Source organism: Rhinolophus sinicus, chromosome 5 (assembly GCF_057876585.1).
Source record: "Rhinolophus sinicus isolate RSI-liver-muscle chromosome 5, RSI-T2T, whole genome shotgun sequence".
Classification (NCBI taxonomy): Eukaryota; Metazoa; Chordata; class Mammalia; order Chiroptera; family Rhinolophidae; genus Rhinolophus; species Rhinolophus sinicus.
In genome coordinates, this window is record NC_142505.1 from 9,356,376 (window position 1) to 9,382,707 (window position 26,332).

Here is a 26,332-nt window from a genome sequence, read left to right on the forward strand (position 1 = left end):
CCACGCCTCAGACGGTACGAATTAATCACTCAGCCAGCCTCGCCAGGAGTTCCTGAAGCACGGTGACTCAGCAATGACGAAATCCAGGAAGGCTGAGCCCCTGAGCCCCACTTACTGTCCCTGCCATGACACAGCGCTTGGTCTGTGAAGGAAGTCACCGCCGTAGTCACCTCTGTACCTCCCTGAGGTCTCCTCAGGCTAACACTCCTTGCTCCAGGAAGAGGAGAGAACGAGCTAAGGAAAGACAGCCTACTGTGGAGCCATTTAACGTGGGTTCAAGTCCTTGCGTCATCATTAGCTCTGTGGCCATAGCCAAGTGCCCCTATCTAGAAAACGGGGATAAGAAGCCATCTGAGAGGGTTATTATGAAGATGAATTTGCTAATGTACATAAAGCACACACTGGGCACAGAGGAGGGACCCACGGTGCTACTTCCTCTGGCCTGACGCAGCCTGTCTAGGAATGAGGCTGGCTTCAGCAGCACGCCACTCAAAACGGCGGGATGATGCGTTAGGCTACGGGACGGGGGAAGGGAGAGGAAAGGGCTGGGCTAAGATAGCTTACTATCACTACCCCTTACCAAACATTCACTTTCTGACTAAAAAGAGATGGTGTTTACAAGGGAAAGACCAAAACCATGACCCAGATGGAGAAGTCCACACAGGCTGCTCCCGGCCACCTCTGGTGGCAGCCCATCGCAGGGACCACCAGCGAGGTGGCCTCCTACCCCCAACTTCTGCTCTGGCAGGATTCAGCCAGGTCTTTGTTTCTTGGTCCCCCTGCAGCTTTGATAGTCATTGGTATCAGATCACAGAACTGCAAACATCACTCAAAGCCATGCGCGTTTAATTTGCATGAACCTCACAATTACTTAGGTTAGCTATCAGGATATAGCAAAACAAAACAAAACAAACAAAAATCTCAGAAAACATGTTTGTCAAGTCAGTTTTCCAGCCGCCCTGTACATCGGAAAATAAACACAGTGAGAGAGATGAGCAGCTGCCATGCATCCTTTTCCAGTGACAAGGCTTCGCCTCCCCTTCTCCTCAGCCTCTCCACGAGCATCTGCCTTCAAAACAATCAATCTTGGAAGCAGAGGAGCGAGGTACTCACATGCCTTTCTGAAAGATGATCTTTTGTAATGTGCATTTTTGTCATTTGCTCTTTATTGCAGTGGAAACCTTGCTTTTTATTCCTTCCCAGGTTCTCTAATTCTAAAAGGGGGAGGTTCTGAAAGCACAGCACAGCTCAAAGGCCAGAGAAATCGGCCTCGGGATTCATACTGGGGCAGCTTAGAAAAAACGACACATCTGGTCTGCATCGGATGGTCCTCGCTGGTGACTGTTCAAGGTTCTGGTGCAAGGCGCTGTGCACTCGCTGTGCTGGAACAGGGAAGAGGAAGGCTGCCGAGAAAACCTGCCAGACCAGGACCCTCATGGCCACGCCTACACGAAGTCCTCCAAACACTCAGCACTCAAACCTGGCTGCACGTGGGAACGGAGCTTCTGAAGTTCCTGGCGCCCAGACCTTTCCCGTGCAGCCAGGGTTGGAAACCACTGCAACGAGCTTCCTCCCAAATACACCTCCTCTCAGGTACTGCATGAGACGGGGTCCTGCCCTGCCCCTGGATTGTCACAGAACGTAATGACTTCTTCACAGAACCTAGAATGTTGGTGAAGGGTGGGGGGGTGCCAACGTTGAAACACACACCGGGTTGCCTCAGGATGACACTGACTGTGGGTGACTTTTTGAAAAATTATAAACAGGTTTCTGAACCTCACTGACTTTGTACAGTGACTATGTATTCCTCTGGGAATTAGCCTAGAGTTTTCCAGGTCTTACAACAGTTTAGATTCAAAGGAAGAAGAGCTGAGTCTATCGTGGAGCGATCCTTGGCCTGGTGAGACGACTTCCAATACACTTGGAATATGCACCTTGAGACCCCACAGTGGAGTTTAAGGAACTAGAGATGACGTGCTACAGACAACTGTCCTGGGGTGACGACGGAGGGGCATCCACATGGCCGCCTCCAAGGCCCCTGACAACCTTAGCATGTGACCACAGAACCAGTGTGGATGAGCCAGGCTCTAAAACAGAGGATGTGGCCTAAATGCAGAACCACAGGGAATATAATGGGGGGAAGAGGGGTCACTGTCCCCAGTCCCCAGGTAAGAGGCCGGGGCTGGCCTGCCCACCTTCCTAGTTGCTGTTATAAGAGTGAAAAGGGGCCAGGTGGACACCTGTGTCTGTAAGTACTAAGCAGGAGTCAGGTAGGGGCGGGGGAAGATGGGGTCCCAGAGGCAGGACGTGAGGGCTCAGACCCTACCTCGGGGCTGTGTGATACCAGGCAAGTGACTTCCCCAGATCTGTGCCGCATTTCCTCATTAGTGGAGCGGGCAGCCTCCAGCATGACCCTCGGTGATTTTTGCCGCCCGATAGCCATGCCCCTGTGAAATGCCCTTCCTTCAAGTGTGGGCTGGGCCCAGACACTGGCTCCTGACAAACAGAACATAGCAAGTGAGGGGAGGCCACTTCCAAGATGAGGTTATGAAGGGACCGTGGTTTCTGTCTAGGCCTCCTCTGCCTCTTTCTTCCTCTCTCTTGCTCTGATTAAAGCCAGTTGCCACGCTCTGAGCTGCCCTATGGAGAGGCCCATGTGGCAAGGAACTGAGGAAGGCCCTGGCCAACAGTCAGCAAGGAACTAGCCCTCTGTCCAGCAGCTAAAATCCACACGAGTGAACTTGGAAGCAAATTATACCCAAGTCGGGAGTTCAGATGAGATCTCAGCCTTGTCTTGATGGCGGCCTTATGAGGGACCCTACTAAGCCACAGCTGGATTCCTTTCCCATAGAAACTGTGAAACAATAAATGCTCATTGTTTTAACCTACTAAGTTTTGGAACAATTCTTTATATAGCAATAGATAACTAACACATTTGTAAAAGGGGCCAATAACTGGACCAAATCCTGGGACGGATACAGGATTGCATGAGAAAATGCATGTAATGTACTTGGCAGGTGCTTAGCACACAGGTGAGAGGAGAATGCTAACGCCAGGAGCCCAGCGGGGACCCAGCAGCAGCAGGCTCCCTTGCTCACAGGACGGGCTGGAATCAGGCTGCCGTCCAGGCTGCAGGGGAATGACAGGGAGGCTGGTACTCCACGCTCCCACCCGACTGAGTCTGACATGCCAAGTGAATTCAGGACACACTTTTTGGCCCTATTATTTAAGTCCTCAAGTTTTCTTCACCTTCCCAAACAAGCTCTCAGATCCTGAGGGCTGGAAAGGGCAGCGGATCAAAGGGGCAGAGGACCAGCAGGCCCAAGACGGGGGCCTGAGCATGGCTCTGCTGTGGACTCGCTGGTAACCCTGCAAGTGACTCCTCTCTCTGGGCCTCACTTTACTCATCAGAGAACCGGGATGCTGTGACTTGTGAGGATGAAGGGATCTGAACAGGGGTAGCTTGTCTTCCCAGCAGTATCTGGTCCAGTGTGGGGACAGAGCCAGGAGAGCAGTTTCCAGGCTCTCGCCCTCACATGGAAAGGTGCTCACTCGGGTAGTAGATGGCCATCAGCTGTGATTGGATGGCCATCAGCTGTGGCTAGTTTGCTGTCAGCTGTAACCAGTGAGCCATTGGCCACTAATATAACTGCTGTGGCTACGGAGGAGAAGAGAAGAGAGGAGAAGAATGGGGCTAGCAAGAAGATGGCGGCTGGGCTGGCAAGCGTGGATGGCGGTTTGCGGACAGTGTGGATCCAGCCTCCAGTGAGAGTATAGTGCCGCCAGAGAGAATATAGTGGTATGACTCCCCTGCCTATGGCTCCGTGGGTGTTCCTTTTTGGCCTCACCATATCCTGCGTTCTTGTATGGGGAGCGGGAGCAGAGACCCCGCAGGCCTCCCTGCACGACAAATGGCGCAGCGAGCAGGGTCTCCCGCATGACAAATGGCGCAGCGAGCAGGGTCTCCCGCACGACACCAACTATAAATATATATATATATATATATATATATATGTATATGGTTACAGGAAGCGAGTACAGCATTAGGAATAGAGACAGTGGAAATGTAATGGCTCTGTGCAATGTCAGAGGGACAGTGGATGGGGGAGGGGGGTTCACACAGTGTGAGGGATATAAATGATAAACGTCTAAATATTGCTTTGTCTTATGCACCTAAAACTAATAAAATTAAAAAAAATTTAAAAAAAGAAAAAAGTAAACAACTAAAATTTGTAGGAAAAAAAGTATACAGAGGTAGGTCAAGTAGTTACTTTATAAAAGTTTTGCATCATCCTGGCCCAAAAAAAAAAAAAAAAAAAAAAAGTTCAGTGGTCAAGTATCACTATATTTAAAAACAAAAGGAAGCCTTGAGACAGAACCCTTGCTAATTTTCTTAACTATAACAGGCTTCCTAAGAAAGTTCTTGGAACCACACTCTAGTTTATTAATACTACATGTTGCCACATATGGGTGGGTTCACATGAGAAAATGCTGCCCCAATTCATGCCGCACCAAGTGCTTTAAGAAACCTGTGTGCAGAACCTCCAAATCCCCAAAGGCATAAGAATCAGTTTATCTCCATCAGCAACTTCCACACCAAAAACAAATGATGACTGTCCCAAAAGGAGACATATTTTTGAAGCTGAGATCAGTCTCTGAACTCCCGGGTAGAAGGCTGGTTCAGAATATTGTTTCTCCCATTTCCTCCACCGATGAGAAAACATTCACTAAGGGTCTGCAACCCCTCCTTATTCTAAGAGACTCACCAATCAGCTAGTGCGATAGAGAGAAAATGGGGGTGGGGAGGGCATCGAGAACAGAAAGAATGGATTTTTCACCCAACTCAAGGTTCTGTTTATTCATTCAGTCATTGAATTATTCCACAGACACTTACTGAGGACCAACAACATATCAGCACTGGGTTCGGTGGCACAAAGATGACCTCTCCTCCTTGACTGAGAAGATGAAGGCCTTTTCATAGGCCAGTTAACCCTTCGTCATCTAGAGGCCCAGCCAGGGGTCCCGTCCTGACCACATGGCCACCTCTTGCTCCTTCCTGAGCTGTCATTCCTCACGACTCCCACTGCCCAGGCTTCCTCAGCCTCACTGGCCACTTCCTCTGGGCCTCAATGTCTCACCTCTCTTCCTTCAACCATCTGTTAAATTCCATCTATGCCAACCTTCTACCTCTGGTCTCCTTTTTCTTCCCTGTTCTCTTCCTTTATGAAGTTGAAGAAACAGGTGTTAAACAGGGTAACTAATTAATCACGAACCTAACATTTATGTCTAAGAATTCATTTTTAGATAATTACCTTCCTTCACCTCAGGACTAACTTTAGACGGAAAATAAGCATTTAATGAAAACTGAAAATGACCAATGTTATATACACCGTACTTTTACAGAACATGCATTTTGTTCTTAAAGGTCTTGTTTTTCAAATCCAAGGCTACAGCTCAAGTTTCAAGTGACTTGAAAGGTTCATGTTCTACATGCTCTTGAAGCCAATTTAGAGGAAGAGCATTAATAGAAGGGGAGTCACAGTCTTTGCAGCTTTACAGACAACTCACTGTCTTCCTGAACTGAAATCAGCCGGCTCAGTAAGCTCCGCTTTTTGCTATTTTCTTGATCATTATTTGTGGAGCACTGTTGTTTTTATGGTAAATCTAAAAGCTGTCTCCTGCTACGAACTAACAAGATTCTGAGAACTATCCACAATTGGGCGAGAAGCAACAATTTGCTTAATTTCCTGGTAATTGTCTTCTGCAAGCTGACAAGAATTTCACGAAGGCAGTCTTGAACAATACAGACAGCTTTTGTAACTAGACAGTGGGGAACAGAAAACCCTCCATTAAACTACAGATGAGACTAATGGGTTTGAATGACAATTTGGTATCGGTCTGCTTGAACAGATGCCAGTATTTCAACTATCCAAGCCAAACCAGCCCTCCACGATTGTTGCATTTTTCTGGAAGGAAAAAAACCATTAATTTTATCTGCAAGGTACTTGAAATTTTCAGGATCAACGGGACAGAGTCATCTGAAAGATATTTTTTGAGATGTGAGTTGTCTGGGTTTCCTGAGTCACATGAAAGCTCTTGGTTAGACATGGGCATGGATCCAGAGGAAGAGCAAATATCAATTCATTAATTGCATTGATGCAAAACAGTGACAGCAGTGCCCAAACGGAGCTGTTCTGCTGCCTGCCAGCCCCATAAGCAATGAGTAGTAGAAACCTGTCACAGCTTCAAAGATTTCACATGTGACACAGACCAAAACCTAAAATACAGGCTTACGAAAAAGTATAGAAAATTATTTTGGAGATCTTTCAGTCCAATGATTGTTAAAGGAAGGGCTAGAGACAGTGAAGCCCAGATCAGAATCTCACAGGACGGGGAAGGATTTTAAAAACTATATATGCCATCTTCTTCTGGGAAGATGGAATAGATAAATGTACCTTTACCTATTCTTTCCACTAAGTACAACTAAAAAACCTGGACATTATATGTGTGTATATGTACACACACACACACACACACACACACACACACACACACACACGAGGTCTGACAATTAAGTTTGCGAACTTGTTGCAACGATGTTGCTAACCTTTTTTCATCAGAGGGATTATTCATTACGAATTTATACCAACTGGACAGTTAACCAAGTTTACTATCTGGAAGTGCTGAAAAGGCTGCGTGAAAAAGTTAGACCACTTGAACTTTTCGCCAACAATTCATGGCTCTTGTATCATGACAATGCACCAGCTCACAGGGCACTGTCTGTGAGGGAGTTTTTAGCCAGTAAACAAATAACTGTATTGGAACACCCTCCCTCCTCACCTTATCTGGCCCCCAATGACTTCTTTCTTTACCCGAAGATAAAGGAAATATTGAAAGGAAGACATTTTGATGACATTCAGGACAACAAGGGTAATACAATGACAGCTCTGATGGCCATTCCAGAAAAAGAGTTCCAAATGGCTTTGAAGGTGGGCTAGACGCTGGCATCAGCACATAGCTTCCCAAGGGGAGCACTTGGAAGGTGACTGTAGTGATATTCAGCAATGAAGTATGGAGCACTTTTTCTAGGATGAGGTCGTGAACTTAATTGTCCGACCGTGTGTGTATACATATATGTGTGTGTGTATATATATATATACACACACACACACACACACACACACACACACACACGAGCCCCAGTTGCTCCAGCCCCAGCTACGAGACATGTGAGTGAGCAGGCCCTTCAGACGGCTCCCACCCTCGCCTCCGATCTGCCCCCGATCACGCTGAATGGCACAGAGACGAGCTATCCTTGCCAAACTCTGCCCAGACTGCAGAAACATGGGCAAAATGACTGTTGGTGCTGTTCTCAGCCACCACATTTTGGTGTGATGTGTTAGGTAGCCATAGTAACTGCAACTGATACCTGAAGAACCAATCAGACAAATCCAAACCGTGAGACATTGTACAAAACCACTGCACTAAAATCTTCAAAAGTCAAAACCGTTGTATGAGCCTGCTCAGCCTGCCGTAACAAAATACCAGCGACTGGATGGCTCCGACAAGAGAAATTTATTTTCCCATAGTTCTGGAGGCTGATGTCTGAGATCAGGGTGCCAGCAGGTTGGGTTCTGGTGAGAGCTCCCTTCCTGGCTCGCAGGCGACTGCCATCTCAGTGTCCTCACATGACCTCTTCTTTGGGAGCACGCAGAAAGGGACAGCAAGCTCTCTGGCATTTCTTCTTATAAGGGCACTAATCTTTTCAGGAGGGGCCCCACCCTTATGGCCTCATCTAACCCTAATTATCTCCCAAAGATCCATCTCCAAACACTTTCATGTTGGGGGTTAGAGCTTCGACACAGGAATGGAGGGGTGGGCACAGACATTCAGTCCATAATAATCATTAAAAACTAAAAAGGTAGGGGAATGTGGTAGGAAGAATGACCTCTCACAAAGATGTCCACATCCTAATCCCTGGAACCAGTGAATCCTTGTATGTTAGTTAAGTGGCTAAAAGCATTTTGCAGGCATAATTAAAATAAGGAGATTATCCTCAATCATCCGGGTGAGCCCAGTGTAATCAAATGGGCAGGTAAAGGCAGGGATCTTTGGCTGCAGTCAGAGAGACACAGAAGGGGGAGTCAGAGGGATTTGAAGCATGAGAAGGACTGGACCACTGTTACTAGTGGGAACCACATGGCAAGATAGAAGGAATGGGGGCAGCTGTGAGAATCAGAGCCTGTTCCTGGCTGACAGCCAGCAAAGGGAGGCCCTAGTCCTACAGCCACCAAGGATCTGAATTCAGCCAACACCCTGGATGAGGAAGGGAGCAGACTCTTCCCTAAAGCATCTAGTAAGGAACACAGCTCTGCCAACACCTTCATTCTGGCCTTGTGAGACCCTAAGCAGAGGACCCCAGGAAGCCCACCCAAATTCTGGCCAACTGACACTGTGAGATAATACGTTTGTGTTGCTTTAAGATGCTAAGTTTGTGGTAATTTGTCAACAGAAAATTAATACAGGAGACTTGTCTAGGATAAAAAAAAATAGCTATAAAAGCCCTTCTTGGAATAACTGGGAAATTCACATGCAGATTGGATATCAGATAATACTATGAAATTACAGTGAATTTTCTTAGTTGTCAAAGTGGCATTGTGGTTATGAAGAAGCTCCTCTTGAGTCTTCAGAGAGGAATGCCAAAATACTTATAGGCCCAGGGCCCTCATGTCTTCAAGTTATGATCAAATACGGCAAAATGTCAACAATTGTTGAATCTAGGTGGAAGGCAAACGAGTGTTGATTTTACTGTTCTCTGAACTTTTCCGAATGTTTGAAAAAAAACTATATTGGAGAAAAAAATGTTGAGTTAAAAAAGCGAGATACAGAAGAAGACATACTATGTGAGTCTATTTCTGTAACTTTAAAAAACTTCTGTAAATGGTAAGACTACGAGAATATAGGAAACAAGGCGGTGATGGTCATAAATGTCAGAACAGCAATTTCCTGTGGTGGAGAGAGACGGAGCTGCGACTGGAAACAGACACACACACAGAGAGCTCCCGGGTGCTGGCAAAGTGTTATTTCTTAATCCAGGTGGTGGCCATGCATTGCAATAATGTATGAAGCTATACATACATGTTGTATGTTTTGGTCTATACATGTCTAATATTTCACAGTGAAAGCAGTCAAAAATAATTCTGCGCTTGCAAAAACATTGCCTGTTTTTTTAAAAAATTGTTGTTATTATTTATTTATGCTCTCCCTTATGTCAGAAAGAATGGATGGTAGGCCTGTATGTTGATTCCTAGCTAATAAGGCTTGGGAGCACGCTCATGCCTAAGATCCTCTTTTTCCAGAGAGAAAAACAAAATCACAGACCTGCTGAATCCCAAACTCTGGGGGTGGGACCCAGAAACCTGCGCTTTGTTCAACAAGTCCTCCAGTGACTGGAATGCTCGCCAAGGTTTCAGAACCCCTGGTGTAAGCATGCCCTTAATTCATCCTTGTTATTTCTCATGCAGTAACAACAACACCTTCCAGACCGTGCAGGTATCGCTCCCCAACACGTTTAAAGCCCCCTGTACCCACACAACGACAGGCACCCACCCATTCTACTGATCAAAGGCCGTGCGCGCTGATACACGACGCAGACCTGGAAGCCTGCGTCAGCCGTGGAGAGAGAGCTTGTGCTCTTCTTTTCTTTTTTTTTAATTTATTGGGGTGACAATTGTTAGTGAAATTATATAGACTTCAGGTGTACAATTCTGTATTACATCATCTATAAATCCCATTGTGTGTTCACCACCCAGGGGCAGTTCTCCTTCCATCGCCATATATTTGATCCCCCTTACCCTCATCTCCCACCCCCACCCCCCTTACCCTATGCTCTTCTTTTCCAAGGCATTGAAAGAATGATCTAATCTCTTTAACAACCACAGGAAGGAAGCACTTCCCTGGAGAGAAGCTGAGGCTCAGAGGTGCAACACATCCTGCCCAGCACGTCTGAATGGCAAGACCTACTATCCACACCCAGACCTCTGAGGTGAGCGTCTAAGAGCCCATCTCCTAAAAGCACCTCAAAAGCATCAAATCGGGACAGTCTGGTCCCATCAGCCGCATGCACATCCTTAGCAGGGATGACACAGCTGGACTCATGCCCACCGGTGTGGACTGCAGATAAAACAAACTGCTTGCTCAAATTGCCTCCTTTCCCGAGAAGCCCCAAGAGACCTCCTTCTTTAGCTGGGGCTGATGAGGCCAAGAACGCTCTCCTGGCAGCAGAACACTTTCTCGCATGTTTTAGGCTGTTAAGTACTGAGCTGGCACCGCTCTGCATGAGGTCAGCTGAACGTGTGCGATGTATGTGTGATGAGATGTGGTCCCCAACCTCAAGGGGACTGCAGCTCTGAACACTAACCCTTAGGCACCAGCACCTACCTTCCTGTGAATAGGTCAGCTCTAAAACGTGAGCTGCCAATTCAGTTCAGCTAAAACAAGGGCGTTTTACGCCTTTTTCCTCCTAACCAGAGGAAGACCTCTGGAATGCGGTTAAATTTCTGACTCTGAGGGACAAGTAATCCAGAGCCGGAGATTTGCCAGACAAACTGCTTCACCTCTGTAGGCACTTGAAAGAGGCCTCGCAGAGTCAAACACTTGGGTGCCTGTTACACGTTGCCAAGGAAACCACTGCTCCCAGCTCGCACAATGGGAATCTTCCCATGTTTTCAGGCACTCACTGGCCCCCAAGTTCTTTTTGTCTTAAGCTATTCTTTGAATTCTCTTAAAGTAAAAAGAAAAGAAAAAAGTTAAAAATATATATTTCTGTTATCCTGGAGCCGTCCTTATTTCTTGTGTTTAATCCTTCCTACCAAACATCTAGTCTTCTATGTAAATAAAATGCCAAGATAGGTAAGAGTCTTGAAGCAATAATAATTTTCACTCTTGTAATCATACAAATCATGAAAATCACACAAATCATGAAAATAAATCATGAAGGTATGGTCCAAAGACCTTGTGTGTTTTGGATGAAAAGAGTACTGCTCCCAAGCCATAACGATATGGAAGTTGGGGAAAAAAGGCTCGACAAAGGCCTGCAGACATGCAGGCAAACCAACCCATGGGGTACAGAATTACAAGACAACCCGGGAAATTCGCAAAATGACTGCAATGCCATGATGTTACAGTATTATCGGTAATTGTTTTAGGTATCGTAATGGAATTGTGACTGAAGAAGGAAGGAAAGAGGAGGGGAGGGAGGGAAGGAGGGAGAGAGGGAAAAGTAAGCCTTCACCTTTTGCTATAAATACTGAACTCTTTACAGATGACGTTGTACAGTGTCTGGGGCTTGCTGCAAATAACTCAGCATGGAGGAGTTTAGATCAAATATGAGTGGCCACGTAATAGCAACTGTTGAAGCTGGAGGATGAGTGTTTGGGGGTTCCTCATATTACACTTACTTTTTTGGTATAAACTGGAAAATGTCCATAATACAGTATTTTTTTTTTTTTATTTTTTTTTTTAAAGAGGCAGGAGAGAAAGACGACGGGAAGAAGGAGAGGAAACAGAACACAGGTGGGTCAAACAAAAGGGACGAGAGAGAACAGGGAATGGAACGAGGACGGTGAAAGGGAAGAAAGATGGAGAGAAAGTGAGAGAAACAGAAGCACAGAGATCTGTGCAGATGGTGGGGAAGGCACGAATGCCTCAATGGCCTCCCTGCCTCATGCAGGCTGGGCGGCATTGATGGCACCAAAAGCCTGTCCCGGTAACAATTCTGATAGCGCCTGGTTCTGAGGTGCCCCTTCCACTGTCCTAAGATGACCACAGCTCAGTAGAACTTCAGCTATTCAAACTCAGCTTTCAGTTTCTTACCTTCCCTTTCCTCAATATGATACAGACTGTTTGGAGAATAACATCTAAAAGAGTGAAACAGCGTACGCTAAAAGTCATCCTTTGAAAATCGTTCTGGCTCACCACAAACGCATTAATTCCAGAAATGTAGATTTTTTATTTTTTTTTTAATCTAGAGAATTAAGCCTTTTATGAAAGAGAGAGGCGAATGCAACTCCAGGGCTAGGCCATTCCGACAGGGATTCCCACTCAGGGAAAGGCAGGCAGAATGAGGCTGTGACCCAGGTTCTAACATGGGCTTTCTCCATCTGGAGGAAGAAGATAGCACTTCTGAGCCATCTTATTTTTAAAACATTCTGCTAATTATCAGCTAGCCATCTGTTGAATTATCTGGTTTTTCAGAGACTTTAGGAATGTTACCTTGCAAAGGGCACAGATTTGCCTCGTCAATTAAATAAACCAGTCCTCTACCTCCTCACTTTGCTGTTCCCTATGACCAGATTGTAAGGGTTTAACCAAAAAGCACTTGTGTAATTCTGGGCAGGAGGGCACCAAGAACACACACATCTAAACTTGTTTCCATTTCTCTCATTAAAATGACCAACAGAATTTAAAGATGGGGGTCAAGGGGACTGCACCAGTGCTGGCAACAACACAAGGTGCCATCAACATGCCAAACAAGCCAAGGAATTTTGGCAGATGGGACCAGATTGAAGAAAAAGCCAAATAGCATCTCCCCCTTTTCAGAAAAGGTTGAGAACCAGGGCTCTAGCACCCTTTACTCCAAATGGCAAGGCCCAGAGGGGACAGTGGGCTATGGGGCAGATGGACAGTCCATAAACGGGACACTCCTGGCTGCGGTGGCTCAGCAGCACTCAAGCAGTCAGTCAGGGGTATCTGATGCCACAACTCACGTGCTTGATCAGACCAAAGAGAACGATGCACCAGGAGCAGTGGATTCCCCAAACCCAGACAGAAATAAACGAGGCAGAGACAGTGACCGAGCTTCCCCTCCCCGCCTCTCAGGCTGATGGATCTCTAGACTAGTCAGTCCACTAAGGAAAAGGGGAAAAAAATCCACAAGGTGTCTACGAAGAGATTCTGAAACAAACAAGGAGAACACAGCATTCCAAACTGGTGAAAATGATTTATTAACAGGAAGCAAAAATAACTTTCAAGAGCATCTCCTTGTATTCTCTAGAAAATTTCTGACCGTATATGGTCTGTGAAGATGAGATAACAAAATAAGTAGGAAAAGAAGCACCTGGCCAAGAGGCGTGAGAAAGAAAATGGGCACTGAGTGAGATAAGGAAAAAGAATAACAAATCTAAAAATACAACAGCAAAATTAATATTTGCATTAGAAACTATACGAAGCAACATTGATTCTATTGAAACTGAATCAGTGATGTGGAAAACAAACATGAGACGTTCTTTCAAAGAAAAAGATCAAAGTCGTGAGAAGATGATTAAAATGGAGGACAGTGAACAGCCCACCGACCGATAGGCAGTGTTCTCGAGCAAGCCTATAAAACTGTCCCAGGAGAGACCCACAGCTGTGGGTCAGCAGTGGTTACTAAGTACCAGGTGAAATTAAAGCTACAGAAAGTCACTTTTGCAAAGGACATTTGATAAAATGGGAAAATGTTCATCAATAGTAGGTAAAAAAAAAAAACAAAAAAAAACATTACGAATTCAATTTTACAAAAGTAAATTACGTAAATGTTTATAATTCCAGAATAAAAGACTGCAAGGAACCATGCCAGGATTTCAAATTTGGTGCCCTGACTTGTGTTCTTCCTTATACTTTTCTGTATTTTCTAATCTTCTAGGATAATCAGGACAAGTATCCATTAATTTTTGAACCATTTTGGTTTTTGTTCCTGTGCAGGGCTAGGCTAGTTATCATCCTTGGGGGTTAACAAGTCCACTTTTCTCCTTAAAGAAGCTGCAATTTCATCTCTGGAATGCTCCGGGCATGACTCAATTCTCTTATTAGTGATTGTCTACTGGCACTTCAGGGTAACTTGACCCAGGGGACAGGACTTTTTCACACCTCCACCAAATGAAACACTGGTGAGCTTGCAAGTAAGTGGTAAAAATGGCATCAGTGGTGCAATGAGAACTTGATTCGGCCCATGACCTCATCTAAAGAAGCTACCAAAAAACAAAAGAATCAGGGATTGCTTAAATGTGTTCGACTTTCGCTTTTTCACTGTGCTCATCAAATCTCAATCATTTAAGAAATTGTTGGGAAGGAAAAGAACAAGATCTGACTGGAGTGTGTTCCAGGTGCTTCTTCTGAATAAAATGATGTGAACTTGAACTTGACAGGCCCCGCAATGAAAACCCCAATCATTTTGCAGAATAAATGGGATGCTAAGACAAATCACGACATTGGAAGCGTCCTTCATAGAGAGGCCAAGCAGGAGCCCATTTCACCCAACAGACCACCCATCAATGTCTAAGGGGTGAGCCTTGGCCAGAGCGTTGAAGCGCTCAGCCACACTTATGTGACTGTCTCTGACACCCAGGCGGTCTTCAGTGCACTCCTCCCAAGTCTGGAATTCTCCAGTGAATACAGTTTGAAAGGATTTTTGTGACAGAATCGCTATGGGTTCTTATGAGCCTCAATTCCGAGCTTGGAACTAAAGGTGAATAAATGGTCAGTTGACTTAACACCCAATCACCTAAGAGGACCAGATGGGTTGATAGTTCATCACTTCTAAATAGAGTCCCGTCATGTTTTTAAACTATTGCTGAGAACAGCAGGAATCCTTGGGCAAAGCTTTTGCCACACATAAATCAGAGCCAACTGCGAAGTTAAAGTTAACACTCTCAGCTTAATCCCACAGAAAATTACTTGTTTGTAGGTAAATTAGCTCCTGGGGACACTTTCGTCTTCCTTGAGCGCTACCCTGTTCCTCCTGCTTTCTGCCTCCCACCCTTCTCTTCTCCCAAACCAAAGATGGTGCACATGACGTTAGATGTGTGCAGCGCCCCGGGCAACCACGTCCTGTGCAGCCAGAACCTTCATTAAAATAAAGAGCTTCCAGGAAAAAGGGCTGACTTACCCTATCCCAGCTGAAACACAGGCCCAGACGATCTAGCTGTTTCCTCATGTATTTAATATTACTGTGGAACAAAGGGAAGAAAGTTTGGTTTTTAGAGGGTGAGGAGCCAGAAACAAACTATGTATGTGAATGTGAAGGGAAACTGGAAAATAAATCACTAAGAATCAACGAAAATGTCTGCATATTAAAAGATATCTATTCTTTGGACTGATACAGAACCTAGTAGAAACCATGATGGTCTTTGGCCCTGGGGATGAGCCCTTCCTCTGTCCATTCAGACTCCTTACTCTGTGCTCTGCTGGACCACCCACATGTCTGTATCCTGCACAGATCTGGGCCAAGCATTTACAAGTTCAAAATCCACCAAAGAGAAAAACCTTAACAGTCAAACTGTGGGAATCCAAAAGAGACCTGGTTTAGTGCTTTGACAATCAAAACCTGAAGTCTAAAACTGTCCAATATTTGGGAAAGAGGAGAAAAGTGAATTTATCAACTTTAATACAAAATGAGATAAGAAAATACATCATTTTTTTCTTTTTGTTAAAGAAAAAGGGCTCATTCACTTCTCTGCATCCTCCTTCCATTCAAGCTGAAAATATGAAAAGCCATGAAAAAATTCTCTAGGTGATCTTTGATTAGCTAACAATGGCTTATTTTATTCCAGGTCCTGTGCTAAGCATTTTTGCCTTCACAACTTCGGAGCAAGAGGGCTTGGGCATTTGAGGTAGAAACATATGCCCAGTTTATGCTGGGCGTGGCTTTCTCCCAGGGCTTTCTATAGACCAAATGTCTGTGTTCCCCCAAATTCATATGTTGAAACCTAACCCCCAATGAGATGGTATTTGGAGGTGGGGGCCTTTGGGAAGTGATTAGGTCACAAGGACACAGCCCTCATGAATGGGATTAGGGCCCCTATAAAAGAGACCCCAGAGAGCTCCGTCGCCCTTTCCACCGTGTGAGGACACAGCGAGATGACTGTATGAGCCAGGAAGCGAGTCCTCACCAGATACCGAATCTGCAGGTGCCCTGATCTTAGACTTCCCAGCCTCCAGAACTGTGAGAAATAAATTTCTGTTGTTTATAAGCCACCCAGACTGTGGTATTTGTTATTAGCAGCTGACTAAGACAGTGCTTAATCTTTATCCATTCATATGAGGTAGGAACTATGACTGTCCGTCCCTCTTTTATAGGTAAGTAAATTGAGGCACAGAGATGTTAAGTAACTTGCTCAAGGTGATTAGCTAGCAAGAAGGCAGGATTTGCACCTAGGTGACCTGATTCAGGGGTCATCTTCTTAGCTGCTACTCTCTAGTAGAGGAGTTGGCAGCCTTTTTCTGTAAAGGGCCAGATGCTAATATTTTCAGCTTTGTGAGCCATATGGTCTCAGTCACAGCTACTCAGCTCTGCCCCTGTAGCATGAAAGCGGCCATGGACAATATGCGAACACATGGGTGTGACTATGTTCCAATAAAACTTTATTTACAAGGCCAGGCAGGGCCAAATTTGGCCCATGGGCCATACCTTTGCCAATCCCTGGTCTAGCTGACATCAAACGTGAGCCCTATTTGATCCACTTTATTTGATCATTTCCCCTAGAGAACTGAATGATGCCATGGATGCTTTTACATTGTAGCCTTGGTCAAGATAAAGCAAAGGAAGGTGAGGATACAGGAGCCAGACCCTGGAACTGTGCTTCTATGTCTCAGAGGGGTGGGGTGGGGAAGGAAAGTTTACGGGGTGGGCCCAGAACCTTCTGCTGGGTTCTGGTATGAGGCCCTCAAGACTCTATCAGGAGGGGGCGGGATGGGCACTGCCAGCCCACAGGGACACGGAAGCCTGGGTACAGGAGGGGTCGGGAGCGTGCCCTTGGAGACAGCCACGCCCAGAATAAACTGGCCATATAGTCCTACATCAAATGCCCAAGCCCTCTTGCTTCGAAGTTGTAAAGGAAAACATGAACAGAATTTTCAGGGAAAATTCAAATGTGGAATATGGATATAGCTCAAACTATGGTCAAGAAAATGAGAAGCACTGTAGAAATTTAACAAATGCAACCTTCTCCTTCTTTCCTTCCAAATGCAAATACTCAAAGACAGAGTAACTTGTATATAACAAAGCATCAAAACGAACACATGAACGAATACCCAAAACCCTCTCTGTGACTTCTTAGTAAAAGACAAACACCAATATTTACATAACCTGTGTATCACTTGGCAGGCCACCATGTTCTGTTTGCTTTGTTTTCTATTAGTCATGCACAGATTTTTTAAAAAAATTTAAGGTTTCTGTGTAGAGGTGTTTGAACATGCCTATAAATACATACCTTCGAGTCCAACTTTCTGGATGTAGATTCCTCTCAATCGCAGCATTTTCGGCAGGCAGTCCAAATGCATCCCATCCCATGGGGTTGATGACCTAGTACCCAAACAAGAAATATCAGGCACAGCAGACTGCTAAGACGTACGTCTGTATTCTCTTCCGAGCCATAAACAGGCATTTCCTCCTACTAACATGCCTTATCCCTTTCTGGACGATTTCAAAATGTGGTTTTGAAAGCCAGTTGGCTCTCTGTGCCATAATTTAGAAGGTTATACACCAAGGCACCGACAGCAGTTATCTCTGAGTAGGTGTTTTCATGACACTTTTTATTTTCTTCTTCTTATCTGTCTTGTCTGTAATGAACCTTAACAGTTCTTCTGAAATTATAAAAAGTTTCTTTCAATTTCAAAAGTATGTATATATAAAAACGTATTGTTCAAAATGCCCACCTCATGTTAATATTTTCCAATTAAGGAGCGGTGCTGTCAAAGTCAGGCCGGGCCAAATCTGGCCCATGGGCCAGTATGGTAGCCACCAGCCACATGTAGTTACATAAATTTAAATTAATTTAAATTAAAAATTCACTTCCTCAGTTGCACTAGCCCCCTTTCAAGTGTGCAACAGCCACTTCAAATCACTTCCTATATTTCCACTCTCCAAAGAACAGGGAATGCCAAGATCTTAGAGCTCAAAGAGGCTTTTGAGATACATCTTCCACCCCCACCCCCTTATTTGATAGTTTGAGCAACTGTGGCCCAGCATGTGTGAGCAGCCTCGCTAGGTCACACCAGAAGCAATGACCTTAAGCCAGGATAGGCAAGGAAGGCATTCATTTCTGCAAATGAACAACCAGTTACAGCTCAGCTGGCAGCTTCAATAGCAAGTTCTGTCAACCTAACTTACACGCCGTGAACGAGAACAACCGCTTGAAACACGTGCTGTGGCACCGAGGGACAGCATCGGAAGACCAGGGTCTCTATCCAGTCAGGAAAGACACCTGCTTTGAAAACCCAGGCCCAGAAATCTCTCTTCCAGGCAGATTTCTGAAGCTTACCTGTGCATGAGGATGACCCATAGACTCCAATTTTTCTAGAAAACAGCTCTTTCCCACCAACCATCTTACTTCCTATTAAGCCCCTGGTCTGTCCACTGCCATGAGCTGGGTTGGTCGGATGGTTGGTTGGTTGGCTGGTTTGTAATCACGCACAGAAATTTCCTTGGGATAATGACAAAACTCAGAGGTACTTGCTGGCACCACCTCATCCATCACCATGTGTATCAGAAAGAGACAGTTTTCACTAAAGAAACAGGTCTTGTTTTCTTTTATAAATAACTTTCCCCCTGATCACTGAAGTAATGCGTATTCACCATAAATAATCTGGTACAATGAGAAAAATATTCCAAAAAGAGTTAAAACTCACCTGTAGTTTTCTATTACGCCCTACAGTCGTATATAACCAGCTAAAGTTGGTAAATTTATATCCAATTTTTTAAAATCGGGATACTGTTTATACATGTGCTTTTCCATCTCCTTTTTGCTTTTCCCCACTGTGCCCCAGAGTGTTCTTCCATCTCCCTGCCTGGCCTAGGACTCTGCAAGGTACACACAAGTATCACCACGGCCATCTCTGCTTCAGGTCCTTACCTACCTACGACCACGGTGTCCCGAACTGCCTGGACTCACCCTCCCGTCCCCGTTCCCAGATCTGTCCTCTCCTTAGTCCCTCTTAGCAGGTAGCAGTGAGAGAACAGGCACACCCCACTCAGGGGCAGGAGCCACTTGCCTTAACGCCATCCTTCCATTACGCACGCTATTATTTCTGGGGTTTTAGCAGTCTGATGGAACAATTCCACCTCAAGAACGAAGACTATGTATCTAAAGTCAGAGCTGCTCTAACTCCTTAGGCTCGTGAGTAGGAAACACCAACAAAGGCTCACTCTTCAGGAGGCTGTGTGGTTTGAGGGGACAGGCCCCAAACCCAAGCTTGCCACTCACTGGCCATGGGGCCGGAGGCACATTACTGACTCCAAGTAGCAACCATCAATTGTGACTGAAAGCAGCCACCTCAAACTGTTGAGAATTATACGCCACGATACCTGTGGGCACCCAGCACGTGCTCAGCACACCACAGGCCCCGGAAGTGTCACTGCTGGCTGCTGTGGCAGCTGCTTCATCTGCTTCCCTGGTCTTCAGCGCCTCACAAGGTCCCACATCCCCAGTTCCTTTGTCAAGATTTCAGCCCACATGTCTTTGGGCACATTTATTACGGTGGCTGACTGATAACAGGTACAGACACACCTTGACCCCACACATGTCCTCACCCATGTACACTCCTAAGAGTGGGTTATGTATGACAAGTCTGTGGCAGGTTGGCGCGAAGCACAGGTATTTCTTAACCAAACCAACCAGACCACGAGGCTCAAAGGGCCAGCCAGCTACCTGGCCCTCTTTTCCATAAAAGGGGCCCAGCGGTTCTTCTTTCCTGCAAAATGAATGGCTCACATCAGGTGCTTCACTTGAAAGCAGGCTGTCTGTTCTTGCCATAGCTGCCTGGACCAGACACAGTCTGTGAGAAGGCAGCCAGCTGTGTGCTGGGCAGGAAGGGGCTGACCTCTGTCTGCCCCGGGCAAGGTCACTGCCTGGTAGATTTTGCCATATTATCTGACCCACTCTGTGTGGGTCTGACCCACTCTGATCTGCTTTCTGGAAGGGATGTATATACATGAGCGTGGTGAACAAACAGAGCTGTGGATCTCGCCAGCTTCTGGTATTCAGAAGAGGCTGCTCTGCCATGTCCTATGCTGGCCTTCCCAGTCTTGGAAACCTGTGAAGTCTGGACGGCCCTGGCTTTCCAGCCTGAGATGACAGGACCCCCAAGCTATCCCCATTCAGTCCCCACAGCCACACCCCTCCTGAGGACAGTCTGAATAGGCTCCTCTCTGTTTTTAAGTACTGGATGTTTTTCAAATTGTAAACATAAGGCAAACTTATTTTAACAAGTGAAATGACACAGTCGTGATACATACGGGCACAGCGACCCGCTCCCCTGGCTGCTGGTCCCATTCTTGAGTCCTTGGTGTAACCAGTCACACCAGCCTTGCCATCCTTCCTCACTTTCCTCCTCACTCAAACACAAATACACAAACATATGCACACATACGTAAGAGCTTGCTGGCTTATTTTTACGGAAATAGAACCTATTATACAATTTTACGACCTGCTTTTCTTTTCATTTCACATTTCATGGATATCTGTACAAAATATGTAAGAGAGAGAGAGAGCGTGTGTGCATGTGTGTGTGTACATGTCCTTTGAAAAGCTTCTAACATTCCTGGGTATGTCTCTTCTATGTAGTTTCAGGAACCTGACCAGACCTCACCCAATCCGGTTGACCTTCTGGACCTGAGGCTGCTTTTCCTCTTGCTAAATATGGCAGACCCAAAGTGTCCATCCTTCCAAACAGCATCCTCATCCTCCCTGCTTCTGGGCAACTGTTCCTCCTCCAACTTCATACCGTCCTGCTGCGGTCCGTCAATCACAAAACCCGTCCCTAGCTACAGAGTGGGGTACATGCCAGAATCCTTCTCCACGCTGTTTGTTGTCTGGAGCGGAAGGTGGGGTGCAGTGAGGGGTGTGCAACAGAGACCAGGATGACGACGGCACACTCTCTTCTCTCCTTGGTCAGAATAAACAGGGATATGAGACCAGGGCTCCAAGCGGCCCTGCTTTCCACCTGGTGGAGATGGCTGAGAAAACAAAGCCGGTACACGGAGAGCAGCAGAAACGGGAGGTGGACAGAGACGGGGGTCCTGACGTGCTCCAAGGACTCAGTCCCCATCCTAGTGGGCCCGCTTCCTACAACACTGCCTGCGATTCTGTAAATTACATCAGTATCCGGAAAAAACAAAAACAAAACCTCCCTTTTTGTTTAAGTTGATCTGAGCTGGGTTTTAGTGCCTTGGTAGCCAAGAATCCCAACTCAAACAAACACCCGTTAGGATATAGCTTTCTCTTGAGTACTGTTTAATCCATAGATGAAAAACATTCCCTTCTATTCACTATTAAGCTGCAGTTTTTTCTTTTTAGTTTTCAAGACCTAAAAGAAAAAACAAAATCCCATGTGGGAGATATGTGCTGGATTACTTGAAAGTTCTTCAATACGTCCACAGACAACGCAGGAGTGCAGCTTCCAGCTGCGCTTTAGTTCTCCTTGGGCTGCTTCATTGGCAGAATAACGTATCTGTTGCGTAACCGTTCCACGAGAAGGGAAAACTTAAGCCCCACTTGGCTTCTCAGCTGGAACCGCCAAAATGGTGCGGTTCAATGCATCTCCTATTAACGTTCTCTTAGGAGCCATCCCTACTTTTAAATAAAGTCAGTACAGAAGACAGCCACAAAAAACCTGTCTGGATTCACATAATGTACTTATTCATTTCTAATTTTGTTGTCAGATGAAATTCACACAAAAAGATGTTTTAACCCAAGCTGTCTATGAACATAAAGTTAGAAAAATCTTAAAAGTTTCTTAATATTTCATAGTCTTACCCAAAGTTAACAAAAACAAATGTCTCCTCCAGAATCACGGTTGTCAAGCAGGATGGATGGCAAGCAGACTAAGAGAAGGGATACAGGGGATAGCACAGCTGCATATGACAATGTACAGACAAGGCTCTGGAGGGATACACTGGAAAATACCAGGGATTGCTGCCCAAGGGGGTGGTCGAAGGGGACTGCAGTCTTATCTGTGTCATGTTTTTGTTAATTTTTTTAAAGGGGGAATATGGAATTTTGTGTACAATTTTAAAATAATTTTTTTTAGGAAGGAAAAAAAAACAGGCAATGTATGGTACAGTTCTTCCAACACAGGAATTGAGATGGAGTAGTTAAGAAGACTTTGGACGTAGAGGGGAAGAAAGCTGGGGCAGCTGGTATCTGACTTCCCAATGGAGAAAGAAGTAGCACCGTGGTTACTACGAGAGAACCACCCAATTTCCTAAGAACGATCAGCTTCTCACCCTTTCATCATAAAACAAAACTATATCTGAAACCAACTCAGCTTCTAATTGACAGCAGCCACAGTAACTGCTTCTCAAAAAACTATTTTCGGAGCGCGCCATGGTTTCTCTGGAGTAGATTCTACAGTTTATTTGCAAGAAATGAGAAACATAACATTTAATTTTGTTGAGCAAGTGTAATAACGCACCATTATTACAGATTGGGGATCAAATTCAGGCAAACATTTCAGAGTAAAAAAACCCAAGTGACAGCATCTAGACCCAAAGCAGAAGCCCTCCTCTGGGAACATGGAGGGACATGACAGGCAGATAAATCAGCCGGTTTCCAATCAAGACACTGGACCAGCAATTCATTCTCTCTCTCAAATTATGTCTGAGAACATTAGCTCTGAAAACCCACATTCTACTTTCAGATGCTACAGAGATTTGAAAATTTGAAAACTAAATGCCATGCCATGCACTCTGGTCTCTGTACACACACTTGTTGACTGGCTGGCAAACCGAAAACTGACATGATGCAGAGTCTTGTCCAGTGGCTAAGAACGCGCCCTCGCTTCCTGACATTCGTAGGCAATGTCATTATGATCACGCAGCTGCCAGACACACAGCCTCAATATCCTTCCTCCTCCGCAGGGAACAGCAAAGAGGCCCAAGCAGGAAACTCCCCTTGGGCAGTGCCCAGCGGCTTTTTGCCCAAGACAAATGAGCCCAAGTCTGCGAGGGGGACTGGGCATGTTGATGCTTCAATCACCTCACTTCTGGCCCAGAAGGTGCTGGGGAGACCAGCCGAGGTGGGAGGTGGGTAATTTTACTTTCCAACCATCTGTGCATACAACATATGAAAACCAACAAGATCACCATATGGTACTAAACTTTAAATATGTCATCAGACATTGTACAAGTTTATGAAGAAACCGATTGGCAGTACAGCCTTTTCTGATTCCTGAGAGAGAATAATTTATCTCTGGCTTCAAGCAGCCCGTTTAAATATCCAAACCTCAGGACTACCTTATTATTGCTGTTATTCATTGGGTTACACTGGAAAATGACATTACAGTTTTAAAGGGTTTTCTCATTGATCATTTTGCACGAACCTTGCAACAAATCTATGAGGTGGGAGGCGGGTAGACCACTGACTGACTAACGCTCCTGATTCCCAATGAATTCATCATCCTCAAACCACCTACCTCTCCACTTATAAAGTCCACATGAGTCCCATTGGAAGCTGGAAGATTTATCTGCCTGGCACGGCCCTCCACAATCGCTTCACATTCTGCTTTGGGCTTAGGACTTCAATGCACTTGTGTGTCCGTGGTCTGCTCAGCTGTTGGAAACTTTAGCTTTCCCCCGAAAACTGTGACAACCATGGCTTTCAGGCACATCTCTATGCTACAGCAAGAGCGTAGGGAAGCCCTATGACCCATTGACACTCTTGTCTCATTTCTCTCCTTTGCACAACTTACTTCTTTTAGGAGGAAACCAAAATAAACGCAATCCTGATCTTTCCAAATCATCATTCTCGCCCATTCTCAAACTCAAGTTACAATCTGTGGCCTGGCTGGGCTCACAAAATGCAAGGACAAACCATGGACTGGGAGACGATATCTGCATTGCGTTTAACTAACAAAGAAACAAAAACCCAGACTACATAAAGAACTCCTATAGAGCAATATGAAAAAGACAAACAATCTGAGAGGAACTTGGCACACAACGTGAGCAAGCCAATCAGAGAAGAACAAGCCAATCAAAGAGCAAGGTGGATCAGAGAAGAGCAAGCCAATCAGAGAACAGCAAGCCAATCAAAGAGCAAGCCAATCAGAGAAGAGCAAGCAGATAAGTGAAGGGCAAGCCAATCAGAGAAGAGTAAGCAGATCATAGAAGAACAAGCCAATCATAGAAGAGGAAACTTAAACAGACAATAAACATATGAAAATATCTCACCTTCTCTAGAAAATGTAAATTAAAAACACAATTAGATGCCATTTCCTATATACCAAATTAGCAAAGAGGAAAACGTCTAGTGCTAATAAGCGTTGTCAAGGATGCAGGGTGGTAAGAAATGTCACTCATTGCCGGTAGGAGTATAAATTGGCACCGACACTTTAGAAAGCAATTCGACAAGATGTAATAATAATGAGGGTGCATGTACTCTGTGACCCAGCAAGGCATTTCTCCCACAGGCTAATGAGTCAGGTACAAGGATGTTCACTGCAGCAAACATTTGAAACAACCTAAAACTCTATCAATGCAAAAAGGGATAATTAAATATTGTCATAATTACACATCACTTATCATGGATGAACTAGCTCTAGAGACAGAGGATAACCTTGAAACAAAATACTGAGAGAAAAAATATGTAGAATATTAAGATATCTTTCATATAAAATTAAAAACACACAATACTACATGTAAGTATGTGTATGTATCCTTAAACAATATATAGAGTAAAAGCATGAAAACACAAAGGTCAGGATATCCACTAACTTCGGATAGTGGTTACTTTGAACTGGAGGACTGAAATCCCATTGTGCAGAGGCACAACTGTATCTGAACAATTAAAAAAGGAAAAGCTGAGGTTAATGTGATTAAATGGTAATATCTATTATATTGGGATGGCAGGTCTAGGTATTTGTCATAATGTTCTCTGTACTTTGTCGTTGGAAATATTTATAATTTTAAAGATGATCCTATTTAAAGTAAAGGGGATAGATGAGACTAACTAGGGAAAGTCTACAGAGAGAAAATGAGAAGGCAGTCCAGAACAGAATCTGAGGTAGGTTGGACAAATTCACAGAAAAAGACAACTTACAACAGACGCAGAAACAGAAGATCTGAATAGTGCTATTTCCATTCAAGAATTATAATTTGTCATTTTAAAACTTCCAGGTACCATCACTGGTGAACACTATTAAACAATAAAGGAAGAAATAATACCAGTAATATATAATGCTTTCAGAAAATAGTTAGGGAACACTTTCTAGCTTGTTTTATGAGGCCAGCAGAACGCTGATATCCAAACCAGACAAACACATTACAAGAAAAGAAAATTACAGATCAGTCTCTCTCATGCACATAGGAATATTAAAAAATTGAATAGAGCCATACATACATTAAAAAAAATGCATCATGGCCAAATGAAATTTGTCCCAGGAACCCCAAGTTGGTTTAATATTTAACAAAATCAATCAACATAAAACATCATGTTAACAGATTAAAGAAGAAAAATCACATATCAGCTCCGGAAGATGACTGGTGCATAAAGGCATTTCACAAAAATCCACACCCATTCATCAGAAAAATTCTCAGCAAACTAGGAACAGAGGGGAACTTTCTCAGCCTGACAATATGTAAAGATGGAGTGGAGCAGGAAAAACCTGTGGAGTAAACTGGGAGGAAGAAGCCAAGATGCAGGAGAAAACCCTGAAGAGTGGAGTCTCACGCCAAGAGAACAGAGTTTCAAGGAGGAAGAAATGGTCTACAGTCTTACATGGTGCTAAGGATAAGAAAGATGAGGACAGAGATCTGTCCACAGAGGTCACTGGTGGCCTTGAAGGGAGCAGACTTGGTGCATGGGTCACTCCCATATTTTTTTTATTTCTCATAATGCTATTTCTTAGTGTACCTTAGAATTACCTCGCAAATCTCTACTCAAGAACAAAGCAAACCAACCATCAAATTAACAAGCTGTGGAAAGAGTCAAAGCTGGCTGAATTTTTCTTAGGCCTACTGACTGATTTTGAACTAATCCCCCATGGATACCAAGAGCCGACTGTAGTTAAGTTTCTGGGGACTCCAAGGTTATATTTGGATTTTTGACTGCGCTGGGGTGGTGCTGGTGCCCCGAACCCCTGCACTGTTCAAAGGTCAACTGTGTTTCTCTATAATACCGTAGAAAGCCCAGTGTTTAGAATAAAGCTGGTGCTCAATGACTATTGCATGAATTAATCAATACACGTGTCAGACCCTGTTATTCCAGACTAGCTATCCCTCCCCTGACTCGTCCCGACATTGGGAAAGAAGGATTTTAAACCAAGAGGCAGCTGAACAGGCTTGCACAATGTTGACGATTAC

At 44.8% G+C, this 26,332-nt stretch overlaps 1 protein-coding gene across 2 annotated transcripts in view; it reads right to left on the reverse strand.

The window, feature by feature from the left end:
• LARS2 (leucyl-tRNA synthetase 2, mitochondrial) overlaps positions 1 to 26,332 on the reverse strand; it is a 120,313-nt gene that overhangs the window by 83,185 nt on the left and 10,796 nt on the right. For both annotated transcript variants that reach the window (XM_019724060.3, XM_074312510.2), the window contains exons 4-5: positions 17,250 to 17,341; positions 14,927 to 14,987 (exon numbers count right to left, since the gene is read on the reverse strand). In XM_019724060.3, coding sequence (XP_019579619.3) covers positions 14,927 to 14,987; positions 17,250 to 17,341 — 153 coding nt within the window. The remainder of the gene's footprint in view (positions 1 to 14,926; positions 14,988 to 17,249; positions 17,342 to 26,332) is intronic.